This window comes from Ascidiella aspersa, chromosome 7 (genome assembly GCF_963924565.1).
Source record: "Ascidiella aspersa chromosome 7, kaAscAspe10.2, whole genome shotgun sequence".
NCBI classification, from domain to species: domain Eukaryota; kingdom Metazoa; phylum Chordata; class Ascidiacea; order Phlebobranchia; family Ascidiidae; genus Ascidiella; species Ascidiella aspersa.
In genome coordinates this window covers 22,062,228-22,087,034 of record NC_139453.1, presented here as the reverse complement: position 1 = coordinate 22,087,034, position 24,807 = coordinate 22,062,228, and the positions used below count along the sequence as shown (strand labels likewise).

At 41.1% G+C, this 24,807-nt stretch overlaps 1 protein-coding gene across 1 annotated transcript; it reads left to right on the top strand.

Moving 5' to 3' along the window:
* Window positions 1-2,716: 2,716 nt before the first annotated feature.
* On the top strand, window positions 2,717-21,375 carry LOC146138330 (twisted gastrulation protein homolog 1-B-like). Its single transcript, XM_083393882.1, has 3 exons — window positions 2,717-3,059; window positions 19,322-19,558; window positions 20,200-21,375. Exons 1-3 carry the CDS (start codon window positions 2,777-2,779, stop codon window positions 20,496-20,498), a joined length of 819 nt encoding a protein of 272 aa, XP_083250008.1. The 5' UTR covers window positions 2,717-2,776; the 3' UTR covers window positions 20,499-21,375.
* Window positions 21,376-24,807: the final 3,432 nt, after the last annotated feature.

Sequence of the window (24,807 nt, the reverse complement as noted above, 5' to 3'; positions counted from 1 at the left end):
AAACATATGTTTTTTGGTACACTAAGATTAAAACTGTATACAACACTTACTGCGAAAATGTCATAGTTCGTGATCATGATAGATAAACGCCCAGAAGTGAATCATCTTCGGAAACATTTTTTTCTTATCTACTGAACTGTAGGACATTGACAGAAGCGATGCGAAATGAATTCTCGAGCCGCGACTCCAGTTTTAGGAAGCCTAGTTTCGTTGCCGTTATCGCGAACAGCGATTAACCGTCAATTAGCAGAAATGCAAACCTCGGTCGAGTAGTTAACACACTCGACTGTTCCGGCTATTAGCAAGTTTGGCAGGGGACGGCAGCTAGCAAACGGAGCGCATGTGTGTACTGTTGGTGCTGCGCTGTTCCCGGGTTAAACCTAAGCATAGCATGTGGTCATCACGGGTCAGTTCTTATCATCTGTGTGTTGCCGGGCATGCTTATCCGATGACTGACGGTTGTGTACACACAGCAACGTTGCTGTTTGTCGTCGAAACCTGTGCGGCGCTCAGCGTAGGAGGCTGAATGACCGATCTCTCTCGTTTTGGCACTCGACGCCCGTATTGGCATCCAATTGTGAGTGATTTATGCGAAATTAGTGGCATGAAATCATCGACGGGGAAGGGTACGTCTTAGTTACGCCAGAAGCGAAATACGGCGTTTTTGGCGAGGTATACTGAACGCACGTTTTGCTAGCCATGTTGCGTTAAAAACAAGTCGGCAAAAAGTGAGTTGTTTTTTTGCGACATCAGACCAATTATTGGGACATATTAGTCTTTATTTGTCGTTTGAATATCTTAGAATTAACCTTTCTATTAGTATGCAACGTGATAACTAGAATATGATTTTACTCATACTATTACATCATTTTGGCTCACTGCTGTTGTGTTCGATTTTTGAATAAAAACGTTATTGAACTTGTTGAATATTTTTTTTTTCAAAAACGTGTACAACCCTGTGTGGTTCTGTTGCCATATTGTTAAGTTTCAGGAGAGAAGCCCCCAATGTTAGGTTTTTTGTTTTTTGTTTATTCAATTCTCTATATATATTCTGAAATTATTTTATTTGGAAAAAATACCAATAAATTCTTAATATTAGTCGTCAACTGTTTTAAAATTGCGTTTTAAACGTACTTGTTCAGTTGCCATAGCTTTTTTTTCTATCTGCTAAAAGCTTTTCTACTTGTGTTTTTGGCCCTTTTTTATTAAATGTCTCTTCATAACAGAGTAATTATGTTAAGCTAATATTAAATCCGACAAAAGCAGACAAGTTGTTAAGAAAGACAAACCTGAAAGCTTCTGGTCATGTATAAATAGTAAACATTTTGCATTTCTAGCAAGGTATAATTTGAAACTTATTACCCTTGAGCACAGGGCTTGATTTGTGAGTTCTGGACCGCACTCGTTTACCCCACCCAATAATCGACTAAAAATCGGCAGGATTGGTCGTGTCAAAAAGTCTTTGCAAGTTCACCAGGGGGCTCAAACGCTACCGTGGCCTGTAAGCTTTGCTCGTACGCATTTTTTCAACTGCGCATCGGCAGAAGGTCAACATTTTCGCCCTTTTGTTAGTGGTGTAGGTAATAAGTAATAATAGTAGTGTCAGTAAGGTAATAATTTTAGTATTTTACTGGCCAAAACCCGGTGTTACCCAGGAAAAAAATGCCAGGACACAAACCCCACAGTTATCCGGTTAAAGACCCCCGTCAGAACACAGCCGGCGACTACAAAAGCCAATCCTGCAAGGAGCACGGACAGCCTCACGCTCCACGATCTGGATCGGAAATCTTTCCAAGCCTTCAGCGCACTTCGCTTGTCGTTTTATCGCCACGCGATCGCGTTTAAACAGAGCGCAAGCGCCCGGGCCAAGATCCGGTCTTTCGTTTTCGAGCGGCGTTGTGGGGCACTGGACCGAGCAAAAGTTTACAAACAACACCGCGCGCAGAGTGTGGGGAGGGGGCACTTAGAGCGCCCGATTGCGGGTCGGGCTATTCCGGGCACCCGAAAGCACAAGCAGCCGCTTGTTGTGGCTAATTCGTCCGGGGGCTGAGCGGTCGCCAAGTCGCGAGCGTTGCAAAGCGGCGGGGGAGTAACTGCCCGGAACGTCAATGTTTTCGTTTCGGGCTTTGCCGGTTCAGCTGCCGAGCCCTCTTTGGGTCGATTCGCACCGGTTTTCTGTCGTCGTTCAATGTGGAAAACGGTTATTTTCTTTTTCATTTTCCCCGCTGCGAGACAAGAGAGAGAGTGCGTGTGTGTTTATTTCTAGATGCACTTGGCCTTTTGCTGCAAGGTAAATTTAACTGTAAGTGGGTCGCAAACTTTCCGTTGTTGTTAGAAGATAATTTCTTACAAATAATGACCGTCAGGGGTTCACAGTCTGTAGACTAGTTTAGGTAAAATATTGAAGGCTTTATATTCACAAAGTGAAGGCATCATTCGCGAGATTTCGATGGAAAGAACTAATATTGGCTAATATTCCTAATTTAAAAGTCTATATTGTTTTGATTTTTATGATCTTAGCCTTGAAATAGTTTTTAATTTATTAATTTATTTGTTTTTAACATTAACCATAGGTACTATTTTCTGTATGTGTCGGTTTTGTTTTGTCACGTGTTTAATTCTACCTAAATTTTAAGGAAAACTACTAGAGGAAGAAATACAAACTTGTATAGAAATTTGCTCCTTAACGCATTGACGTTTACTTTTTTTCAGCTGTTAGTTTTTTCAAACATAAAACAAGTCTGCCAAATCAGGAAAACAAAACTAAAAAGCAAAGATGGGAATATTCGGACAGCACCCGGCCCCGGCGGCCCTTCTCGTTATGGCGCTGACCGTGGGCCTGGTCAGCGCCAACCCTCTGGACATACGCGCGGTTGAGGACGAGCCCCAGTCGCACCCTGAGGAGCACGCCAGCTGCGACAAGTACACTTGCGCCTCGATTGTAAGCTACTGTATGGTGGAGGGTTCGTGTAGCTGCAACCCGTCGACCAACTGCTCGTGCTGCGCCGACTGTGCGCTCTGCCTCGGCGATAAGTTTGGCTTCTGTTACGACTGCGTCGGTGAGTTCGTTTTTTTTGGTTTGCTGCTAGATTTAGTTTTCTGTTTCTCCGGCGCTTTTTAAAACCCTTTCAGACAAGTTCTAGCAGACCCTAATGTGGTGACAATAGAGACAAAAGAAGCAAAGCAAATTTTTTAGTGTTTTTTATTCGCGTTTTGTTTTAGCGCTTCTTCAATCCCTTTTACATAGGTTGTATCAGCCCCGGATGTTGCGACAGCGGAGTGCGAACCCCCCAAAAAACAGTAATGTTTTAGTGTTGTTTTCGCTGGTGTAAGTTTACACCAGAGATCCCTTTTTCACTTTATAGGCACGCTAAAAACATTTTGTATGGCACACCTGCAAAAATATCTCAACCTGTAATGGATACATGGGCACAAGTCTTAAACGAAAACGTTAACGATTCAATATTTAGACCTTTCCTGTTCCTTGATCTCATTTTTGGAATTACGATCCTCACGTACTTAAAATAATGGGACTTGGTGGATAACCCCTTGCATGGCAGATTAGGGCATTATGTTTAGTCGATATAGCTTCAGAAATGCAGAATTTTTAAGAGTTTTTACTTTTCATAAACTGGTTTCAAGGTACAACCGAGATAGGCTTGTACTGCGCTAACCGAGCGATTTATGCCATTTTGCTATAGTGTTTAATGGGTTTTAAACGTATAAATTGTTTGTTTCAAGATTTTGTTTATGGTATAGCAGATTTTGTTATTCTTCATTCAAAGTGAGCTTGTTGAATCATTAAACGTTACATATAGGTAAAATAGTGAACAAATAATTTATACAGTTCAACCTTGTTTGTTGCGTACAGTCAAAAAGCACGTCATGGTGTACGTAACTTCGTTAATGGTAATCGATGGACTATAAGACAGTTTCTCGAATCTGGTAACACCGCGGCTCACTAAACCTTTTAGTTTACAAAATTCTATACCTGACTTTTGGAAAAACAAATTTAGTGGAAAATATTGCATGTTTGAACTTTAAACTAAGTGCGTTAACTAGTCGAGATATGAGTTACAATCCCGTGAACGAGTTACAATCCCACGAATTTTAAAGTTCAAATAGACGATGAAAAACTTCAGGATGCGCAAGTGTGCGAGCTATTCTCCGACTTATCGTTCAGGTGAATATGCAAAAGCCGCAGGTATAATGATTGGCGGGTCGGTTGTAATATCGTTGTGCCCTTAAAAGAAACGTCACACTACACTGACAGAGCTGCCTATTTACAGCATTGTGGCGCAAGCGAAATCACAGGTTACTGTTAGGGCACCTTTACTTAAAAACTAGTGCTGTACATCTCACGCCGTCAGACTTCTGAAGCCTTTTATCGGCAAACCGGCGTTTAAGGCTTTTTACATCTGGCCCCAACCCTAGCCCAGCTTTTAGGTGTTAAGAGGTCAGCTTACACGGACACTTCAAAGTCGAATACTTTAGCGCTGTTTCCTTGTTGTTGTCGCACCTTGCAAGTAAAAAAGCACAATGGATTTTTTTATAAAGTGATTTATTTCATCACAAGGCTCGTTTTTACTAATCACATGAAATTCTAGACGAACTTTAGGTCCAACTTGGAGTTACGTCATTCCTTAAACGGCCTGTCAGTCGGATGATGCTTTAATCCCCCAGGTGTCGGGTTTCACCATCCTGTCCCTTCATTCCTAATCATTTTTATGAAACCATCAGCAAATAGCGCGCTGATTGTAAACGCTTTGTAAAACTCTTTGATTTTACGAAATATTTGTGTTTTTTCTGATTTGTGGCCATTTTGTAGGGCTCCACAATCTTGTTAGCCCTTAGGTCCAGCGTCCAAGTTACATGTCGTACAAAAATATCCCTTTAGAGCAGGGGTTTAAGTAGAATGACCTTCTTTCCGGAACAATAAAACATTTTCTTGCCCGAACTCATGAAAATGTTTAGAGATGACGTCACAAAGTTACGTTATAGTGTTAAAACAGTAACCTTAATAAACCTGAGCCTATGGCTAGTGGTCGTGCACAATTATGTAACTGAAATCGTTGTCGAAAAATATCCAAGAAGATGTCAGGTGGCCTGGTGAACAGGGAAAATGGGATGGTGAAGCAAAACCAGCAAAAATGTCCATTTTCGTAGCAATTCCTTTACCGTAAGATTGTTCCGGCTAACTTTAAACACTGCTTGAAAGTAATTTGCGCAACAAATGAAAATCGTAATTTCGCCTGCGTGCCTATTTTCCAGAAAAAGCCTCTATTTGGAACAAGTATAATTAAAAATTGAAACCAAAAGAAACTGTAATTGATTTACTATATTCTGTTAAGTCGGAGTGTTTTTGTTTTCGAACAACAACAATTTGCAACTCACATATATGTATAGAGGTTAAACCAGCTTTCATGTCAAATTTTTATTTGCCGACGTTGACTTTCCATTCTCGCTTTCCTGCCGCTTATCTGCCGCCGAATTCCGGTCGCCTCGTACAACAAGCAAGGGGATGTGGTTTGTCGAACACTCGGCCTTCTAGCGCGCCCTGTTTGATTTACAAAGTGCGCGGTTAAGGCTGATATATTGGTCTGTCTCGTTGCCTAACCGTGTTCCGGCGGCTGATGGTTCACCGGGCGTTTCGTTTCAACTCTTCTCGTGTTCCTTAGCGGGTGAAGATCTGACGGCGATGATCGAACGGAGGATCTCCTATGCTTCCTCCTCTTGCCCGAAAACCAGGTGTCGGCCTTTTGTGGCGTTTCGAGCGGTAACGCTCTATACCTGTGACAACATCCGCACCTGTGAAAACAAGTGGGCTTTTACCACTTTCGAGTTCTGTTGGCTGCAAAGCGGTCACGAAATCTGATTGGATAATGTATTAAAACACATATGAAATGAAATTACTCTGCCTATTGTATGAATAAGGAAGTGGTAAGGCAGGTCTAAACATTTTATTCTGCTATCGATACCCGATATTTTGGAAAAAGTATCGTTATCTGAAACGATACCAAATGGCATTTGAACTATATCGGCTGAAACAAGTTAAAAATAGCAAATCAAACGTTCAAAGCTAATTTTCGAGGTTATTACGCTCAAATTTGCTTCAGTCTTGAGAAGTTTACTTAACTCAAATTGTTAACCTACTACTTTTTGATAAATTTCCGTTTCAAGATAAAAATGTATTCGTTGGCTCGCAAACCATGGCTGACTTTTTGATATGAATTTGATATCGGATCGGCACCGATAGCAACCTAGTATCGGAAAAGTACCAATACTACTGCCATTTGGCATCGGGCATCGAATCGATCCGATATTATCGAACATCGCTACTTGTGGTTAGTACAAACTTTTGACAATCATCATCACAAACAAACCACCACGCACTACACACAACCATATGCGCACACATTTTGAAAGTGTAGTCGTCGGCGTTGTGTTTGCTGAATTAGTCATAATGGTAGCGCTATGAAAGAAAGAAAACTAATAAAATGATATCACCTCTTTGTGATGTATTTAACGGTAAATTCAAAAATTTAAGCGCAAAAGGTCATCCGCTTGCAGTTTTGTGATTTCAAGAAGGGCTTGGGTGTATAAATAGGGCTTGACCTTTAATTTTGAAAAGAGCCCTTGTACAAGGAATAAATAAATATCTCCAAAGCTGCGGATAAGCCTGTGCGCAATCACTGACATTCAAATTCCAAATACCACAAACCGACTGCGTCTAGCTTCTTTAACTTTTTGACTGCAATGTGGTGCCGTAGGCGCCGTTTTGCCTATAAACCTTTGCTAAAATGCGCCGTTTGGTGTTCAAATTGTGCTTTGGGCTACCCCGTTATCGGTTTGCTGTCTATACGATATAGTTTAATAAGATACGCGACAGTACAATACTCTAGCAAAGCTAGCAAATAAGGTCATACACTATTAAGAGATCTTATACATTATATATATTTCGCCAGCAAAGGCATCGTCCTAATTTAGATAAAATACTCTAGCAAAGCTAGCAATTCATCTTGCAGTGGTCAAGGTGATTTCCGTTTTCACATATTCAGTGCTACATTGACACGCGACAGTTAATTACTATCAATAAACGAATTTACATTGCTGGTTTGTTGACACCTGTAATACTGGGTGATAAATCATTTGCTTTCTCAATAAGCGAAGGTGTTCAGACGACATACCTCAGTTTCTGTTTATAGGTATCAGTGTGCATTTTCCGTCTGCGGAAGATCGATCCGTCAACAGCAATAGACGCGCTGTACTTACCCCCCGACAAAACTGACTTCTCGAAGCGCGCTAATAACGATTGACTGAAATTAGGCGCGACCGCAGCAGTTTTCCGCCATCAGCCAACTTGGAGTCGCCCAGGACGAGCAGTCGGACTCGTGCGCTCCTTAATTTAGTTGCTCGCGGTCTGTTGTCTTTTCGCGGATTAGCGTTGGTTGCGCTCGTGTTTTCGGTCTCCATTCTTGTTTGTTTGGTCGCTTCTCAGTTGTTCCCGCTTCTCGCGTACTGATTATACCGTCAACCGATGGAAGGCGCGCGTATGAATGCCGTTCTTTGATCGGCTCCCGCTGGCACCGTGGAAGAATGCGCGCCAAGCGACTTCGTCAGCTAATAAACTGACAGATGCGGGTCTTCCTTGGAGCCCCCCAAAGACTAAGAAGCGGTTCGCCCTGACAGACGAGCGGGATTTGCGTTCGGTAACCATATCGCTGTTGTTGGCAAACGAGGAAGAAAAATGTACGGCGATCTTCCTGATTGCTTGCGAGCGTTAAGAATGCTCGCCTGGTGGAGATGGACTTGTTCAAAATACGCTGACATTGTGCTTGGTGTAAACGCAAAAGTGTTTAGATTTTTTGAGGTGCGTTTATAAGTACTGCTTTATAAGTAACATTGACAATGAAAGTCAAAGCCAAAAGAGTCGATAAATCAACATCATCTTGATAAAGACGTTTCGATATACGCACTTCTACCATCATCAGTTAATAAGTAACGTTGTTCTGTGATCTGATATCTAACTTGACGCCCACGAACGATTTTATTAACTGTCAGTCACAAAGCGAATGAATTAAATATTGCAAAAACACGACTGCTGCTACGGTTTTGCCCCACCAAAGGTTATGTTCTAGAAGAGTGTCCACAATATAATGTTTAACAAACACGTCTAGGTCTAGTATGAACACCGACTTTAACACTTTAACATAGGATAGTTTCAGTTTTTTCTGTATATACCGAACAATATTGTGCGACATAAAATGCTTCTTTTTGAATCATATAGAGTTAAACAGGAGATTTTTTTCAACTTTGTTCTACCAATAAGTGTTGTTGTAGCCGCTGAAACGCACAACATACTTAAAAAAATGATGAAACATTTTTTCTTAAAACATCTGTTCGTAAAACTTAAGATGTTAAGTAAACCGATAAGATAGCAATTTGAAACATTCGTACCACCTTTTTACAGATCGATTTGAACCCCCTGTTTCGAATGGGATAATATATGGAAGTGCGAAATTGCGATATAAATGGTAGTTAAGGTGGGGCCGAAATTGCAAAAATGATAGGTGCGTTTAATAGTGTCGCCGAAGGTAATAAAGTTTCCTCGTTGTGCTTTGGACGATCATAGGAAGGTACGCGTTTCCGCCATCTGGACGAGTAATTGCCTAACACAAACCGAACAGCCTAATCCGTATAAAATTGTTTCAGTCCAATTTGCGTATGGTCTCATTTCGGCACACGTGCGGCGATTTCAAGGGGATAAAAACCCCGAGCGCCATTAAACGTCGTAGCTCCGCAACAGTGAGCCGTCGTACGCATAAAAGCTTTTACTTTTACATCGAGCTCCGCGTACTAAGAATCCACTTGAGCCGCCGCGTCTAATCACCACAGTCGCGGCCTTGTTAGCTGGTAGCGAGCGGCAGCCCAAGGCTAGAGCACCTGCGCCGCCCTGGTCCAAGGCAGGGCTGAGCCACTAACCGGCAATCATGTCCTGGTGGTGTCGGCTGTATGGTTAATACGTGGTCGGGTTTCGCGCTCCGTTATATTACGCCTGCTGAGATCTGTTGCGCCAGATCGGAGCGCTGGTACTTAGTGTCCCCTGTACGAGTGAAGCGACGGCGCCGTTGCGGGCGTCATCGACGCTGTCGCTCACACTGTTTAACTGAGCTGCAAATACTGAAGTCGTTTCCTATACTCCACGATTGGTCTTGGCACAAACAATTAGCAAACCCTCCTACCACTGACCTAACTGACTTTGACATGCTTTATGTAGGCCTAAATTTAAGTTCGTAGATCATTACACCAATGTATTTATGAGGATGGTTTGGTCAAGGGTACAATTGTATTTATTTTGAAGACGATTTAAGTCACGGTAACAAATATTCATACCAGTTATACCTTCCTGTAAGATTTTTTTGCGAAATATTGAAATATTTTACTTTTTATGATTCATTGTCATTGTGTACTGATACACTTTATCATGGTGATGTTAAATCGTCCATACTTATACATTTAATCTAATAAAAAAATCGGTTCACGGTTTGACCAAAACAGTTAAAGGTCTTTGAAAATGTTGTTAAGAATATTTTTTTGGAACAGTAACCCTAAAAGGGAAGATGTTGAACGGTTGAGTGTAAGAGCCGTTGCAGAGACATTTCGAATCAAGAAGGTTTGGAAGATTTGATTACGGCATCAGCGGAGCGATGTTTATTTTTAAAACACACCTTGCAATCTTATTTAAATCTCTATACGGAACATTCCATAGTGATTGGGAAATACGTCGCACAATGCCTAACCATTTTTATTTCGTTAAACAACAAGCCATAACAGTGCAGCTCACCTTTTGATAATAAAGTATTGCCTGAAAAAAAGGTATAGGTGCGTATTTCTTGTTTAAAGTCTTATCGCCGAAATCTGTGCAGATGCCAAGGGGCTTTGCGAGAAAAATCCACCGCGAAAAGCAATTTACGACTTTGTCCCGTAATGGTGTCACCGACACTTCTCGAAGACAGGTGTTGCCCTTTTAAAAGCTGACATCGATATTTTTATAAGTTCAAAATAAAACTGTGAAACAACAGAAATGACGTAAACATGACGTTACTGTAACGTTGTTGCAGAACTTTACAACAATTGGTGGTACAATCTTACCTTGTTTTATTCCTGATTAGCAAAATACTTTTATTGACAATTAGTTAAGGGTACCATGATAGTTAACGTCCATTAATAACTTGGTGCACAGCACATTGTAATTGTGTAAATTAGAATCTAACTTAAAAAAATATTAAAAGGTCGGATGTAAATGCAAGCTGCACAGCGCACCGCGCCGAACTGTAATCTGCCCGCCTTGACATTCGCTCGACTGAGATCGCTTTAAGCGATAGGCTGCCTTGGCAGGTGTTCAAGAGAGCCTTTGATCTCTCGAGGTTTAAAAGTCTTGTGGTGATTTGCCGTTTTAGGGATTCTAACAGGCTTTTTCCACCTTAGCCCTCCAAAATAGAGCGTTTTGACTTTGTTTCCTGTAACAGCAAATTTTTACCTCAACGACCTTGTTTATTATTTCCGGGTTGGTAATCCTACAACATACTAGCAAACCCCCTTGTTTCACAACCTATGGGTCGCGTGACGAAATTAGTTCTCTGTTTGATTTGCTTGGCGTGGCGACTGCAATGCATGGCTATATTTCTTGTGATTGGTTCTAAGTTAGATTTCTCTAAAATTTAAGAGAATTAAGGAAGCAATTACGAAGAATACTTATATTAGTTGAGTATATTAAAACGTATTAATGCGAATGTCCTATATATTTTCGCTTCCAAGAAGTTAGGTGAAGAAAATTGGGTCGACAAAGATTTGTTCTTGTACTTACACTTAATGTTTGGGTCGCCGCGTTAAAAGGTTTACAAACTCTGTACTAAACATTTAAAAACTACTTGTAGCTTTCATCCAGGAAATGTCGACTTCTGATGTCTTATTGTCAAGGTGATATAACTTATTGTGGTGGTGAAAATGGAAATTTAAAGTCCAACTTACGTGGTATATATTGTGTGACGGAATATCAAATCTAGTATTAAGCGAATTTGTCTTTGTTATATGAGCTGTATTCTTAACGAACTCAAGGACCACCATTTTTATAATTTTCAACATTCAGCAAATGATACGGAAACACCCGCGCCTCAGTCTTGTTTCAACAATCTGCTGGATAAAATTCCCAGACCAAGTTGTTCTTACTCACTGGATTGTTGTTGTTGCATAAGATTCGAAGCCGACACTTGAGTTATGCTGATTAGGCCAATGACCACTCGGCGCTACAATCCGGTGACCCACAAAGACGAAACAATTGATGTATAGAGGGACAGTTTTTGAATGTGCATATGTCCGACAAGTTGTTGTACTTGTCCATATTACGCGCTCCTCCCAAATGCCCGCAAACAAAGGCCTATTATGACGCAAAAAGATCCCGTGTTGCGGAGATTTCTCTTTGTCGCGCGAAAGCTGTTATTTCGCCATCTAGCCTCGAGTGCTATTCCGCGATCGCGCCTTTTCAAAGGGAATCTCGTCGACAAATCGCTTTTCGCGCGAGTTCGCACCTGAGTCAATCGCTCAGATCGGTCGCGATTTTTCCGGAAGAAATCCCGACGGCCGTCGCGCGGCTGGACAAACACGCCTCGGCGCGATCCGACGATAACCTTTGACCTTTACGCGCGCGCACACACGAAGGCTGATTTCGCGTTTGGCGATCGCAGAGCCGCTTATTTACGCCCAAAACAGAGCGACCACCCTTCAAATACTCGCGATTCGGGCATCTTTTGAGATAAGGTGTGAAGGGGTCGCAGCCCGCCGCTGAACCCGCCACCCATGCCTTTGTGACCTTGTCGCCGTGGGGGTCAAGGTCACCTATCGGATAATCCCGCACGCATGTCGTAACACACAGGCGGCTGGCTTATCCGACACGCCAGTTCAGGACACGGTTCAAATTGGCAGGGCTCGCCTTACAGTGCCGTTCTCCTGAAGTCCGTATCTATAAGAGGGAAGTGGGGACCTTGTTAACAGTCTTGGCGTTTTAACAAGGGTATTTTCGCACACGAATCGGTGGGAAAGCCGAGTGAACTATCGGGTTCGATTTAGCCTGAAGAGCCCTCTCACATCTACCAATTATAACGCTTATCGAAGGGTCTTCGCATTTTTGGATCTTCGTTCAGTCCGATAACAACCGCTTGTGATTTATTCTCGTCTCAACTCGCATTTTATAGGATACAATTAAATTTGAAAATGACGTGTAAAAATTCACAGCCTTTTAATTACCATTTATAATAGATGCGCAAAATCAAAGCCTAAATTTGGCGGATTTTGGCAACGCTGTTGTGAAAAATGGGTATGTAGAAACATTTATTAAATGTGTTGCGTCACGTCTCAATGACGTCGTTTAATGTTGCGCAAAACAAAACCCCCGACACAAGATTTTCTGCCTATTAACTTTTCATTTTTGTTTGTGAATGTCATGTGTATCCTTGCTTTTCTGCGATTTCTTTATTTTTTGTTTTCACTTAACCCTTAATAATAAGGTTGCTTTTAAGGATAGTATCAAACACTAAATATCTACTTCAATAAATAATATAGTAATCATTTATGGAAACAATACAGTTTGGCAGTGAGTACACAACTCGTAGGTATTCTCGGCAATAACTCATTTACCGTTTTTTAAACAGGTTTTTCATTGGGTTGAATATTGGGCACATGTCATTATTTAATAAAATAAAAAAAAAGGAAGAAGATTAAATACGCTAAAAGTGTATTTATTGGAAATTCGACAGACTATCTGTTTGAGGTAGACGAGATACGATCTTTTTTTTTCACGACAACATCGTCGGGTCTTGCATGCTTTAAACTTGCTCGTTTTATTCGCGCCTTTGAACTCACATTGAAACCATTTCGTTATATTATTGTAGTTTAATACCATGGTGACTGACTGACTGTGCATCGCACCATAACACATACGTTAGGCGCTACAATATACGTCGAAGTTTTTCCTTGCCTCGATATGATATTTTTAAAGTTATTGTTTTGACGCAATAATCAATCTAAATTGGATAATTTTTTCACCGAAAACAAAAATGGAAGCTGTAACCAAAACACCCTATATTTTCACGGGTTTTGCTAGGAAACTGATTCGCGTGCAGTTAATTAATCATACAGGAATGGCGTTGTGATTAGAGTTTCAAGATTTTTACTTATTTTTCAAGATTATTTTTAATGTACTGTTTTACCTTCAGTCACGCAAGCAAATGCCCAATACATCTAATCCAGATAAAAATTGGATATGATACATTTATTCCCTTTGTGGATACTTCTATCGTTTGAAAATAAGATTGTGAATTTTGGGCAGCATGTTTTTATATTGTTGGTAAAAAGCTGGCAATTTATATATGTATATAATACTGGTGCTTCAAGGTGTATTGTACACCCCAAGTGTATCAGAATTGGTAAAGGTTGTACCATATTGGTGGGGCGTGCTGGGGTGTACAAGATGCCGCATTACAATAAGCCTATGACCAGGTGTCATAATAAATTAACAGTTTTTTTACCAGACTGAATAGAGAAAAACAATAGATGGCACAACATGTATTTAAGTGTGCGTAGCTTGTAAGATACGATATATATTCTATTTGTGACATGATAACCAAATATTTCTCTCGGTAATCCTTATTGTGAGGTACTTTGATGCATAGCGTACTCTGGGGTGTACAAGTTATTCAGTAAACGTAAAAGTGTGTAGGCCTACTGTTCCAAAAAAGGCTGACAAGCACTGTATAAGACTATAATAATACTTTGAAGAGAATTCACTGTTAAAAAAGGTTGGCTTCGCATGGCGTGTGTATTGAAAACGTAGCCCTAAATTAAAGTCGGTTTAGGGATTCGCTAATGAAAACCAAATGTTTGCAAAAACATTTTGCATATAGTATTCACAATGTAGCCAGGCAGAAAGAAGCCAATCCAACGCCTTCAAACTTTACCCTGCACTCGTCAATTCGCACCATCAGAAGCATTTTCGCCGCTCGTAAATTATCCCACGCCCCGATCACGGGAAGCGACCGCAAACGCGCGCGTCGCGAGAATTCGTCGGCAAACAGAGGCCCCTAAGCCGGCGTCGAAAGGCAAACAAGGCCCGTGCGCGCGACGCCGCCATCTTTTTTGTCGCCCTCCTAATCGCTTTTCGAGCGGCCCGGAGCGAAACCACAACTGGATCGAAAACCTGGCTCGAAGAACTGCGCAAACAGGGCGATAAAAGAATTCGTCTGTCGCTCTTCGCGCCTTTGAGGTTGCTTTCTCTTGCAGGGTTTCTTTTGTTCGAGAGCTTTTGTATCGCTCGTCAAATCCTCGGCGAACAAAGGCGTAAATATGTGATCAAAAGCTACGGCAATCTGCACAAAGCTATGTTTGCTGGTTATCTGGCCTTCTCTGAAGTGCCTGTTTCACATTTTCGATTTTTGAATTGTGTTCTTTTATTTCGGCTTTAAAGAGTATCTTTTTAATTAAGTTGGCAAACTCTTAATGGTCTGGTGAATAGATCGACCGTCGTTTGACTACATTAACTTAGTCCAGAAAATTATGCCGTTGCTTATCACAAAACACACAATGCTGTGACTAAACTAAAACTAACATAAGCACATTTATTATGGAACGTGTTTCTGGATCCAGCACGTCATTTCACGCAAAACAAACTGTCTCGCATTTTTACCGTGTGAGCAGTGGTGCCTCGCTTAAAGATGTTGGATATGCTGTGCTTCGATAAGTTGTTTTGACAACCGAATGTGGGAAAACGCGTCTTGCCATACGCAGAGCGAAATAGGAAACTTAAGGAAAAAACACGACGTCGAAGCGTCCACTTCGATGGCTAAACGGCCAGTTGTCTTTAGCAGTAAGCCTAAAAAAGCACGATACGCGACCCGCAGCATAAGATCTTGACGACCCCAGCGCAATCTTCAATCGTTCGAAACCCGAAAGGGCGAGCCGCGAACACGAAGCATAAAAAACACACGCCTGACAGCGTGTATGGTTACCATGCAGGGGACAAGATCCCTATGGTCGGTAGCGCTGGTTGACGCGGTCCCCCATCAGGCAGGCCCCGTTAAACAGTGATTGATTAGCGCGGCTATTGTTTACTGACGCGCAAATGTAGGACCAACAAGATCTGACTCCGTTGACAGATCATTGCCCGGCTCACATCGTTCACGTCAGTTCACGCACACTTCTGCCTTGCTGTACTATGTTAAATCGGCAAAAGGAAGGAGAGCCTTTCAGCGTTTCATCTCTTCAAACGCTGTTAAGCCATTAGTTGATGTTTAGATAGCACAGTATGCGTTAATGAATGCTAAATATAGGCTATCCTTCAACTAATCACACTTTGAAGAACAGGTTGCCGAACCTGTCCTTTTTTTTCTGGTATTACAACTAGTGCCTGGACTGGCATACCACCCAAAGCACCTTCCGACAAAGATCTAATCGATCTAACCGATAAAACACTGATTGTGTAACCAGCTGTCAGTAAACGCAATTTACTATCAATAAATAGCAGGTGTTCAACCTTAGGCGAGCTATACTTAGGTCATGCACCAACATTTCAATTGTTGCAACAACAAACTTCAAGACGTTTGAATACGAACTTGTATGATCTTCAGGTAATGTGACGATGATAGTAGTTCGTATAGTCCAGGGATGGTGAACCTTTTCATCGCGCGGGTCACCAACACGACCTTAATTCTTACAAAAAGCTCAAGTAGGTCATAACTATTTTCTAATTTTATGCGAAACTCTACTTTTGCGTCGTTTTAAGTGTTATTGTCTGGGTTGGTAATTTTTGTACAGTTAACAAATGCTGCATCATTTTTTATGGAATTACAGGAGTTCAGTAGAAAGCTTTTTAGCATGGTTTATTGGTTGCACCAGGGTTTTTAGAATTTTTTTGTCTGCGAACTCTTAATTTCCCATGATCGCCAACCTTTACGTTTTGCAGCGAAATGCTTTTAGTTGTCTGCTTTTCTGCACGCATTTGTTGAAGTGCAGCTAAAGTGGGCCTAATCGTCACCTCTAAAACACTTTTGCACGACCCACAGATTGGACAGCCCTGATTTAAACAGTTAGTGCTATCTAACGAAGAACTGTTTTTTTACATTTATCCTATCATGAAAATGATTGATAACATTTCGAGGGACAGTGGTTCGCCATCCCCGGTATAGTCTTAATTAAGATGATGTCGATATAATCGACCTTTTTGGCTTTGCAATTCATTATCATTTAATCTACATTACAGACCCGTGAATAGTGTGCCCATTAATTACGCTTACTTGGAACAATAAATTTTACACGTCATACTTAAAGCATTTCCAGCAAGATTAAATATTGTCGTTCTTGAACCAGTGGTTCCCCGGGAAGTCAACAACAAAAGGCCCAGGCATGTCTCGAACACTTTCCCAAGACACGGGTGGAACGGGGAGTAGCGGGGAGTAGCGGCTGATAAGGCCTGATAGATTGGAGCTGTTAACTCGATTGACAGTCGGAATTGCACGGCTCCTGCTCGGGAATTCGATGCCCGTGTTAAAGCGCCTGTAAATTTGGCCCCTGTACAGTACTGGGGAGTTAGGTGTTTATAGGAGAGGAACGTCTTCGCGAAGCCACCCACGATGCGAACGTCACAAGGCCATTTACGGCAGCTTTGGCATGGAAATCCTACTTCGATGTCCATCTCCGTCTAGCGTTGGCCTTTTCGTAGCTTCTTTGTCGTCTATAGGCTCGACCGTAATCTCCGTGATATTAAAATTGGATGCGGCGCGTAATTGTATCCTAGTGCTGGGAAGCGGTGCGGGCGTAATGCCTCGGCCGGTGTTATTTTTGCAGCTGCCTTGCCACGACTTTGTTTGGCGCACTTAAGGCGTTAAACACCTCGGATCTGGAAACTAAGTTGGGCGGACGGGCGAATGCAGTTGCGGTAATTGGCTAGCGCGACATTCTGGACGTGCCTCGGCAAATTCTACTGGAATAAGAAGGCCGAGATGAGAGGGCAACTCTCAAACGTGATGACACAGTATTACTTTACAAATAGTGAAACTGATAACGATTGCAATGAAGTGCAAACTATAATGGGAATATAATTGCATGTAACGTTCACTGTTAACTTTAATGATGATTGAATTTCATGAAGTGCTAATAAAATTTCTACATTAGCTGTTATTTAAAAACCAAAAAAATGTATCTTTGATTTTTTGCATCACATTTAAGGTTGCGGTGTGGATAATCTTTATGATTGCTTGATTTGCTTAGTCGAGCGTCAGTTGACCCGAATCTATGTTCAATTTGTATTGGTGCTTTAAACATGCAATGTATATATCAAGCGATTATCCCTAGTAAGTAAATCTTTCGATTCTTTCGCTCAACCGACAAGGTCAAGCCCTGTTGTCAACAACTCTTACTGTTCCATGTTCCAAGACTCGCAGATTGTAACCATGAAGATGTTTCCCCGTGTGTAAGTGTACAAAACCACAACGAAACCCAAGACATTTCTTTGCCACCATCCCTGTAATCACTCTATGCTGTGATGGAACGCTCGCGCGAAGTTTGAGCTCGCCTTGGCCGCAGACGCGTCGTCGTCAGTCACCGGGCTCGCAAACGACAGTTTGAGCCGGCAGTTTTACGGGGCGTCGCGCCCGAAACCGCGTTTGCAAGCGCGCCGAAAATTGCAAGGCAAATAAACGCGCGTGTTTTCCGACCCGAAAATCTCTGTTTTGTGTCATCAGGTCTAGACACTTGCCCCCGCGCGCGCTCGCGTCTCCCCCGACCCGCATATATACCAGTTGCCGAGATCGGTTTTTCGTTGACGGGTTTGGGTTCGAAATCTCGAAAATCCATTAAGGAGCCTCGCGCCAAGAGTTTCGAATTTCGCCACCGGACTTCTATTTACCCAATGCGTTTTCTACCTGTCGAAAAAGCTGTAAAGTTCAGCCGAGTGACAACCCTTTTAGGATAGCTTTTTCGTTAGTTTTGAAAGAAGAGTATTTCCCCGTTTCAACCCCTCGAAAATCAGGACGGTCGAAGTGATGTACACCAACAGTCTACGGCCATTAAAGCACACTGATTTTAAAGGAAAATTAAGTTGTGTTGCTATATTCTAGCTGTTAAGTTGAATACCTAAATTGCGCGAAAGCTGAGCTTACGTTTTGCACATAAAACTGAATGTATTTCTCCTTTGCCTTTTCCACTGTCTCGTATAAACAATTGCTTTCTCCAAATCCTAAATCCAGATAAACAAAGCGACACTGCATTGATAGGCAAAAAAACGATCTTGTTCCAAAATTGTCGTTTAAGTTTAGTTTTTAAATTTAAAAGCAAGACTTGTGCTCTGTAAGACCTTTTAAAATACGAATTCGTTTTAAATCTACCTTTTCCTGTCAACACACAGCAAAAGGTTTTGTTAATAAGGGACGACTTAGTGGCAGGCGGAGACCGATAATATTTTACCCCCCAAACTGGTAGGTTTTACACAAATAAGGTAGTGAATGGGTACAACTTGACAGAAAAAATAAGGAGCATCTCTTCAAACTTTAGTGCGTAGGACGAAGTTTCCTTATCAGGAACTTGAACGCTATCCAACCAAGGATTCCAGGCCTTAACCCCGAATTTCTCCCCTGTGTGCACACCGAGTGTGTTTGTTATTCTTGCAGGCCGCAGTCTGCTCCTTTAAAGGCCACGCCCGCCTATATATATGCCCGTGAATATTTGAGGTAATTACGCGGAAGAGCGACACGTTTACCGCGGCTCAGGCGACAATTACTTTTCCCGCTTTTATTTGGCAGTTTTCGGGAAAGTCGCTGGGGCGTCTCCGCGAAATGAAAATAATATTCTTGGAGTTTCCGTCTGGCGCTCAACTGTGACATAACTACGCGCAACAACCCCGGACATTGTGACGTAACAAGAGCAAGATAAACATGGCTTTGTTTTGGCTATTTTTGAAAACTTAAATTACAGTTCACTGCGCGCGAGTTTAAAAACTTGGTGTCGTGCGTGGTTTAATGTTATATTTTCTGATGACGACAACTTGTATACGTCGGTTGGTAATTGACGAAAGAGGGTCTCGTTTATACCTGGAAGCAACTGCACATTTATTAAATAACGATAAATCGGTTTTAAGCAAACAGTTTAACTAAATTTACTGTATTGTAAAATGTTACCAACCTAATTTAGGCAAACTTCGGAAACTGTATTTCGGAAACTGTGTGTATTATATTGTAGTCTTTTTTGTGGGATTATACGAGCCAACGTTTTTTTTCAGGCATGCGAAGAAACACCAGCTATACGGTCGAGCAGCCCACCATTACCAGCACGGTTGCACATCTGAGCGATCCCGTTCCCATGCTCTTTCAGTTAAACATTCAGCGCAAGAGTCCGACGCTCCGCTACACCGTCTTGCGGTTTCCCATCGTCGAAGAGCTGGCCGCACACCACGGCAGCCATCACCGCGGACACCACAGGCATCGTCATAGGCAAAGGCCCGTTCTCGCTAACGAGGGTGAGTATATATATGGGTTGTGTGTTTGTTAGCTCTTTGCTCGAAAATGTCGTCAAATTGCCAATTTATGTGTCTTTATTAATGCTTAGGTTTCTTAACACTCTAAGTGGCCGCCAGAAAATTATTGGAAGCCTAAATTTATTTAGTCTCGGCCTGTCTTTATGCGACCATTGATTTAGGTATAATTAAATAATAATTCATAATCGCGTTGTCGTTTCCGGTAGTATCCTAATTGTTCGAAACGATCTTTTAGCCTTATTATGTTGTTTAATATAATGTGAGGCAAAACCTAAATAAATAAGGAATATGTAAAAAAAACTAAATTAAATATGTCACAAATGAATGTTATAATAATTTAAATAAAACAAGGCACAAATGATTATATATATATGTATATAATAGTTTTTTAGCTTTAGATTTGTTGCTACAACAACTAATAAGTAAGACACTGACAAAAGATTTTTCTCTAAAAGTGAAAAAAAATGCCACGCGAAATTTATTTTTGAACATTGCTGGTCGCTGCACAGTGCACACTCTAAACAAATTCGGAAAAACGAGAAAGATCTATAAATTCACTGCACGCGGCGGCGGCGGCTGTCACCTTTATTCCACCCACTAACACCGCCCTTGCTTTGGCGCAGTGGGCCTGCACGAGGAGACAGTGCGCAAGCCAAGTCGGGGCGACTTCACCTCACAGCAATACTGGAACGACGTCGAGGTGGTGCTGCGGCGCACGTACGACTTGGACCTGAGCCCCGAGTCGACTGCGGTCTGTTCGGTGATCTACTTCGACGACTGCTACAAGTTCCAGCAGTGCCAATTGAGCTGCAATGGAATCGGAGCCTCGTCCTTTCGCTGGTTCCACACCGGCTGTTGCGAGTGCGCCGGCGGCTCCTGCCCGGATTTCGGCAACAAGTACCCTAACTGCACGCGTTGCTGACTCGCGCCACGTCTTGTCGCCGCTGATGGAGCCGCCCAACTCGAAGCTATCCCGCGCTAGGGCCAAGAACTGCCGAAATGGCATCGCCGCCGCTTAAAGCTGTGATTCCCAGTCTTTTAGGGTCAAGCTACTACCACCCTACAGGAAAGTGTTAAGTTTTTTTTGTTTTTGTTTGTTAATTACGCTTTTGGGGTGCTGGTTACTGGGATTTGTGTAAATAGTTAAATAAAATATTCCTCAGCAGTCGCGTGGTGTGTTGGCTGGGAATCATTGGTTTAAGCTTATTGTAAACGTGTTTCCTACAACCCACTTGCTGTTTTGGAATTAGCTTTTTTCCCCTTTTTTCTTTAAACGTTTTTCCTTCGAATATGGTGGTTATGTTGTTGGTATACGTTTTAGTTTACTCGTACCCAGGTTAGGTACGTTTAAGAACAACTCTTGTGCTTTTTCATTTTTGACCAAACAAGTAGCCTAAAGTTTAACTTTAGCTGCAATTCAATGTCTTACCACTTTGTTTCGTATGCTTTGCAAAACTACGCCTCCAATCTATTTTGTTGGCCGAAACAAAAAACGCTTTCGGTCATCATCTTGTTTTCTATTGATTTGTGTTCTATTCTGTGTTGATGTATATCCGTGCATAATACATTTTTATAGTTTTGTTTCATTTGTAACCAACTTGGTAAAATGAGATGATTAAATAAAACAAAAATTGTTGGACGTTGGTGCTTACCATGCGCGAAGTCTCTAGCACTCACAAACGATGCCAGAATTTCGCCAACGAACGCTGCCATTTGATTTTCTTCTTGCTTAATTCACAATTTTTTTAAAGCTATTCCATTGTCAATTTAAAGCATTATAGTTAATATCTTAAAACGCAGATATTTATAATCAGATAAATAGACTCTTTGACGGTTTTCTTTTTATGAATTCTATAGTATGTTCCAAGCGTATTTTTCATTTTGTTTCTTTTCCATGCTTTATGCGCTCACATTGCTATCTTTGCGCACTTTGTGAATCAATACCGAACTCGTTCGTGTTGCTTTATTTAAACGCTTTCCACGAAATACAACTTTAGATTGCGTTGTGCTGTTTTGACGAGTTGCCTCTTTTTCGGATCCTTAAAATCTTACAATTATTTAAAAACAGTTTAGGTTTGGAAAAAAATGACCCAAAACCGGTTCACAAAGTTCCGGTTCAGTATCGGTCCGACTCCCTATATTCGCCTATTATAACATATAAGTATGAAATTTTATATTATTATATGGGCCGAAAATTTATTTTCGGGACATATCTTGTTTTTGCCGTTATTATATGGGCCGAAAATTTATTTTCGGGACATATCTTGTTTTTGCCGTTATTATATGGGCCGAAAATTTATTTTCGGGACATATCTTGTTCTTTTTTGGTTTCCTATGGTTTCCTATGGTTTCCTATGGTTTCCTATGGTTTGTTTCAGACCGACTTTTGTCCGAAGCTTTATAGAAAAAGTAGACATCGTAGAACCTTCAAATTTTCAGACATGGCGTAGAGTGGTATGTAGGTGCTTTGTAAAAGTTTATGAGGCTGCACTCCCAGGGGCCTTTGCTTGGGGGGTAAAAACCTGAAATATTGCGTTTTAGCACTTTGTAGCTAACGACAGCCATCTAGCAGCAGAAAAACTTTCATACAGAATTCGTTCATATTCGCATCAGCTCGCGTCGCGACGAGGCGGCTGCTGGCATCCCTGCTGCGCCCTATTGTCCCGCGCGTGCAACATTTGTGTTGGAAGTGGCTTGCCTAGTAAAACTATGCACATGCGACTTGCCTTTCATAAAGAGGCCTCTCTAAGTAAAAAAACCTATTGCTCTTACAACACAAAATATTTTACCACCGCAAATTTAAATGCGAATCCTACAGGCAGTGTACACATCTCTGTTAGCACATGTTGTAATTGTTGCACCATTCAAACATATCAACACCAGGTCTAAGCAAATATAATTATACAAGGGCCGCAACAACAAAAAGCTTAGGTTTAACGCATTCTTAACGACGACGTTACAAAGCTACGTCATAACATGGCGTCATAAATAAATAAATCTTGCGTTTATTGGATTTAAATTGGCAAAACTTTCAATATAAAACGTGGCTTATTAGGCACATAAACGTGTTTGCATATTTTCAAAACTACAGATTTAAACTCTGTTTCAACAGTGATTGCTCAGACCAAGGCATGTAATTTACACAGTAAAAGTTGGAAAAAGTATAGCAAACCATAGACGTTAAATCATTTAGAGAGAATGAAAATATTGACTTTTTAAACATGCTAGCTGACCAAAATGTAATAACATGGCCGTAAGCATTATCTACGTAAATTTTTATTGATCAAATGTATGTTTCGATCATTTGCCAAAATCTACGCCATATTTGAACCTCCTTCGCTTCAAAGCCATAATTTATTATATTATTATACACAACTTATAATTGTGTGTAGATATGTATGATTGGAGTAACATACAGAACAGGTGCAAATAGCAAATATTCTCCAAATACGATGTTTCCAATATTCTCCAAATCGTATTTCATCGTATTGTCGCGGTAATACACAAAGAGGTAAGGCCGTGAATAAAGTTTCACCCAGCGTACAATTAACGGAGGGAAGCATTGCGAGTAGAGATGTTCAAAGCAGAATATCGGCGACACATTTATAATGCTTGCTTTAAATGCGGCGTCAGCATTTTTTGGGGCGACCAATTACTTCGCGATAAGCTTCGCCTAATAATCAAGTGTCCGCTGCAAATTTAAATGCGAAATCTTAAGGCAGTCTACGCCTCTCTGTTAGCACCTGTTGTGCATGTTGCTCCAACCAACCTACCAACATCAGGCCTAAACAACTAGCAAAACTTTTGATTTAATAGTTTGCGTATTGAGAACATAATAGTGTGTTTCATATTGTTTAAAACTACAGATTTAAAGTCTGTTTTAACAGTGATTGCTCGGACCAAGCCATGGTAAAAATTTACCGAGTAAAAGTTTGCAAAAGTATAGCAAACCATAGGCGTTAAACCATTTTAAGTCTTTGGGAGAATGATAATATTTGTTTTTCAAACACGTAAGCTGGCCAAAATGTAATAAAATGGCCATACACACTATCTACGTAAATTCTATTTATCAAATATATGTTTCGAAAGTAGACATCGTAGAACCTTCAAATTTTCAGACATGGCGTAGAGTGGTATGTAGGTGCTTTGTAAAAGTTTATGAGGCTGCACTCCCAGGGGCCTTTGCTTGGGGGGTAAAAACCTGAAATATTGCGTTTTAGCACTTTGTAGCTAACGACAGCCATCTAGCATCAGAAAAACTTTCATACAGAATTCGTTCATATTCGCTTGCTTTGTCCAGCTCGCGTCGCGACGAGGCGGCTGCTGGCATCCCTGCTGCGCCCTATTGTCCCGCGCGTGCAACATTTGTGTTGGAAGTGGCTTGCCTAGTAAAACTATGCACATGCGACATGCCTTTCATAAAGAGGCCTCTCTAAGTAAAAAAACCTATTGCTCTTACAACACAAAATATTTTACCACCGCAAATTTAAATGCGAATCCTACAGGCAGTGTACACATCTCTGTTAGCACATGTTGTAATTGTTGCACCATTCAAACATATCAACACCAGGTCTAAGCAAATATAATTATACAAGGGCCGCAACAACAAAAAGCTTAAGTTTAACGCATTCTTAACGACGACGTTACAAAGCTACGTCATAACATGGCGTCATAAATAAATAAATCTTGCGTTTATTGGATTTAAATTGGCAAAACTTTCAATATAAAACGTGGCTTATTAGGCACATAAACGTGTTTGCATATTGCTCAAAACTACAGATTTAAACTCTGTTTCAACAGTGATTGCTCAGACCAAGGCATGGTAAAAATTTAAACAGTAAAAGTGGGAAAAAGTATAGCAAACCATAGACGTTAAATCATTTAGAGAGAATGAAAATATTGACTTTTTAAACATGCTAGCTGACCAAAATGTAATAACATGGCCGTAAGCATTATCTACGTAAATTTTTATTGATCAAATGTATGTTTCGATCATTTGCCAAAATCTACGCCATATTTGAACCCCCTTCGCTTCAAAGCCATAATTTATTATATTATTATACACAACTTATAATTGTGTGTAGATATGTTGGATTGGAGTAACATACAGAACAGGTGCAAATAGCAAATATTCTCCAAATACGATGTTTCCAATATTCTCCAAATCGTATTTCATCGTATTGTCGCGGTAATACACAAAGAGGTAAGGCCGTGAATAAAGTTTCACCCAG

What these genes read in the sequence shown, in the direction of transcription:
- LOC146138330 (XM_083393882.1), top strand. Translation starts at nt 2,777, where the DNA reads ATGGGAATATTCGGACAGCACCCGGCCCCGGCGGCCCTTCTCGTTATG. An exon ending in CTTCTGTTACGACTGCGTCG is followed by an intron (nt 3,060 to 19,321) that starts GTGAGTTCGTTT and finishes GTTTTTTTTCAG; the next exon opens with GCATGCGAAGAAACACCAGC. An exon ending in GCCCGTTCTCGCTAACGAGG is followed by an intron (nt 19,559 to 20,199) that starts GTGAGTATATAT and finishes GCTTTGGCGCAG; the next exon opens with TGGGCCTGCACGAGGAGACA.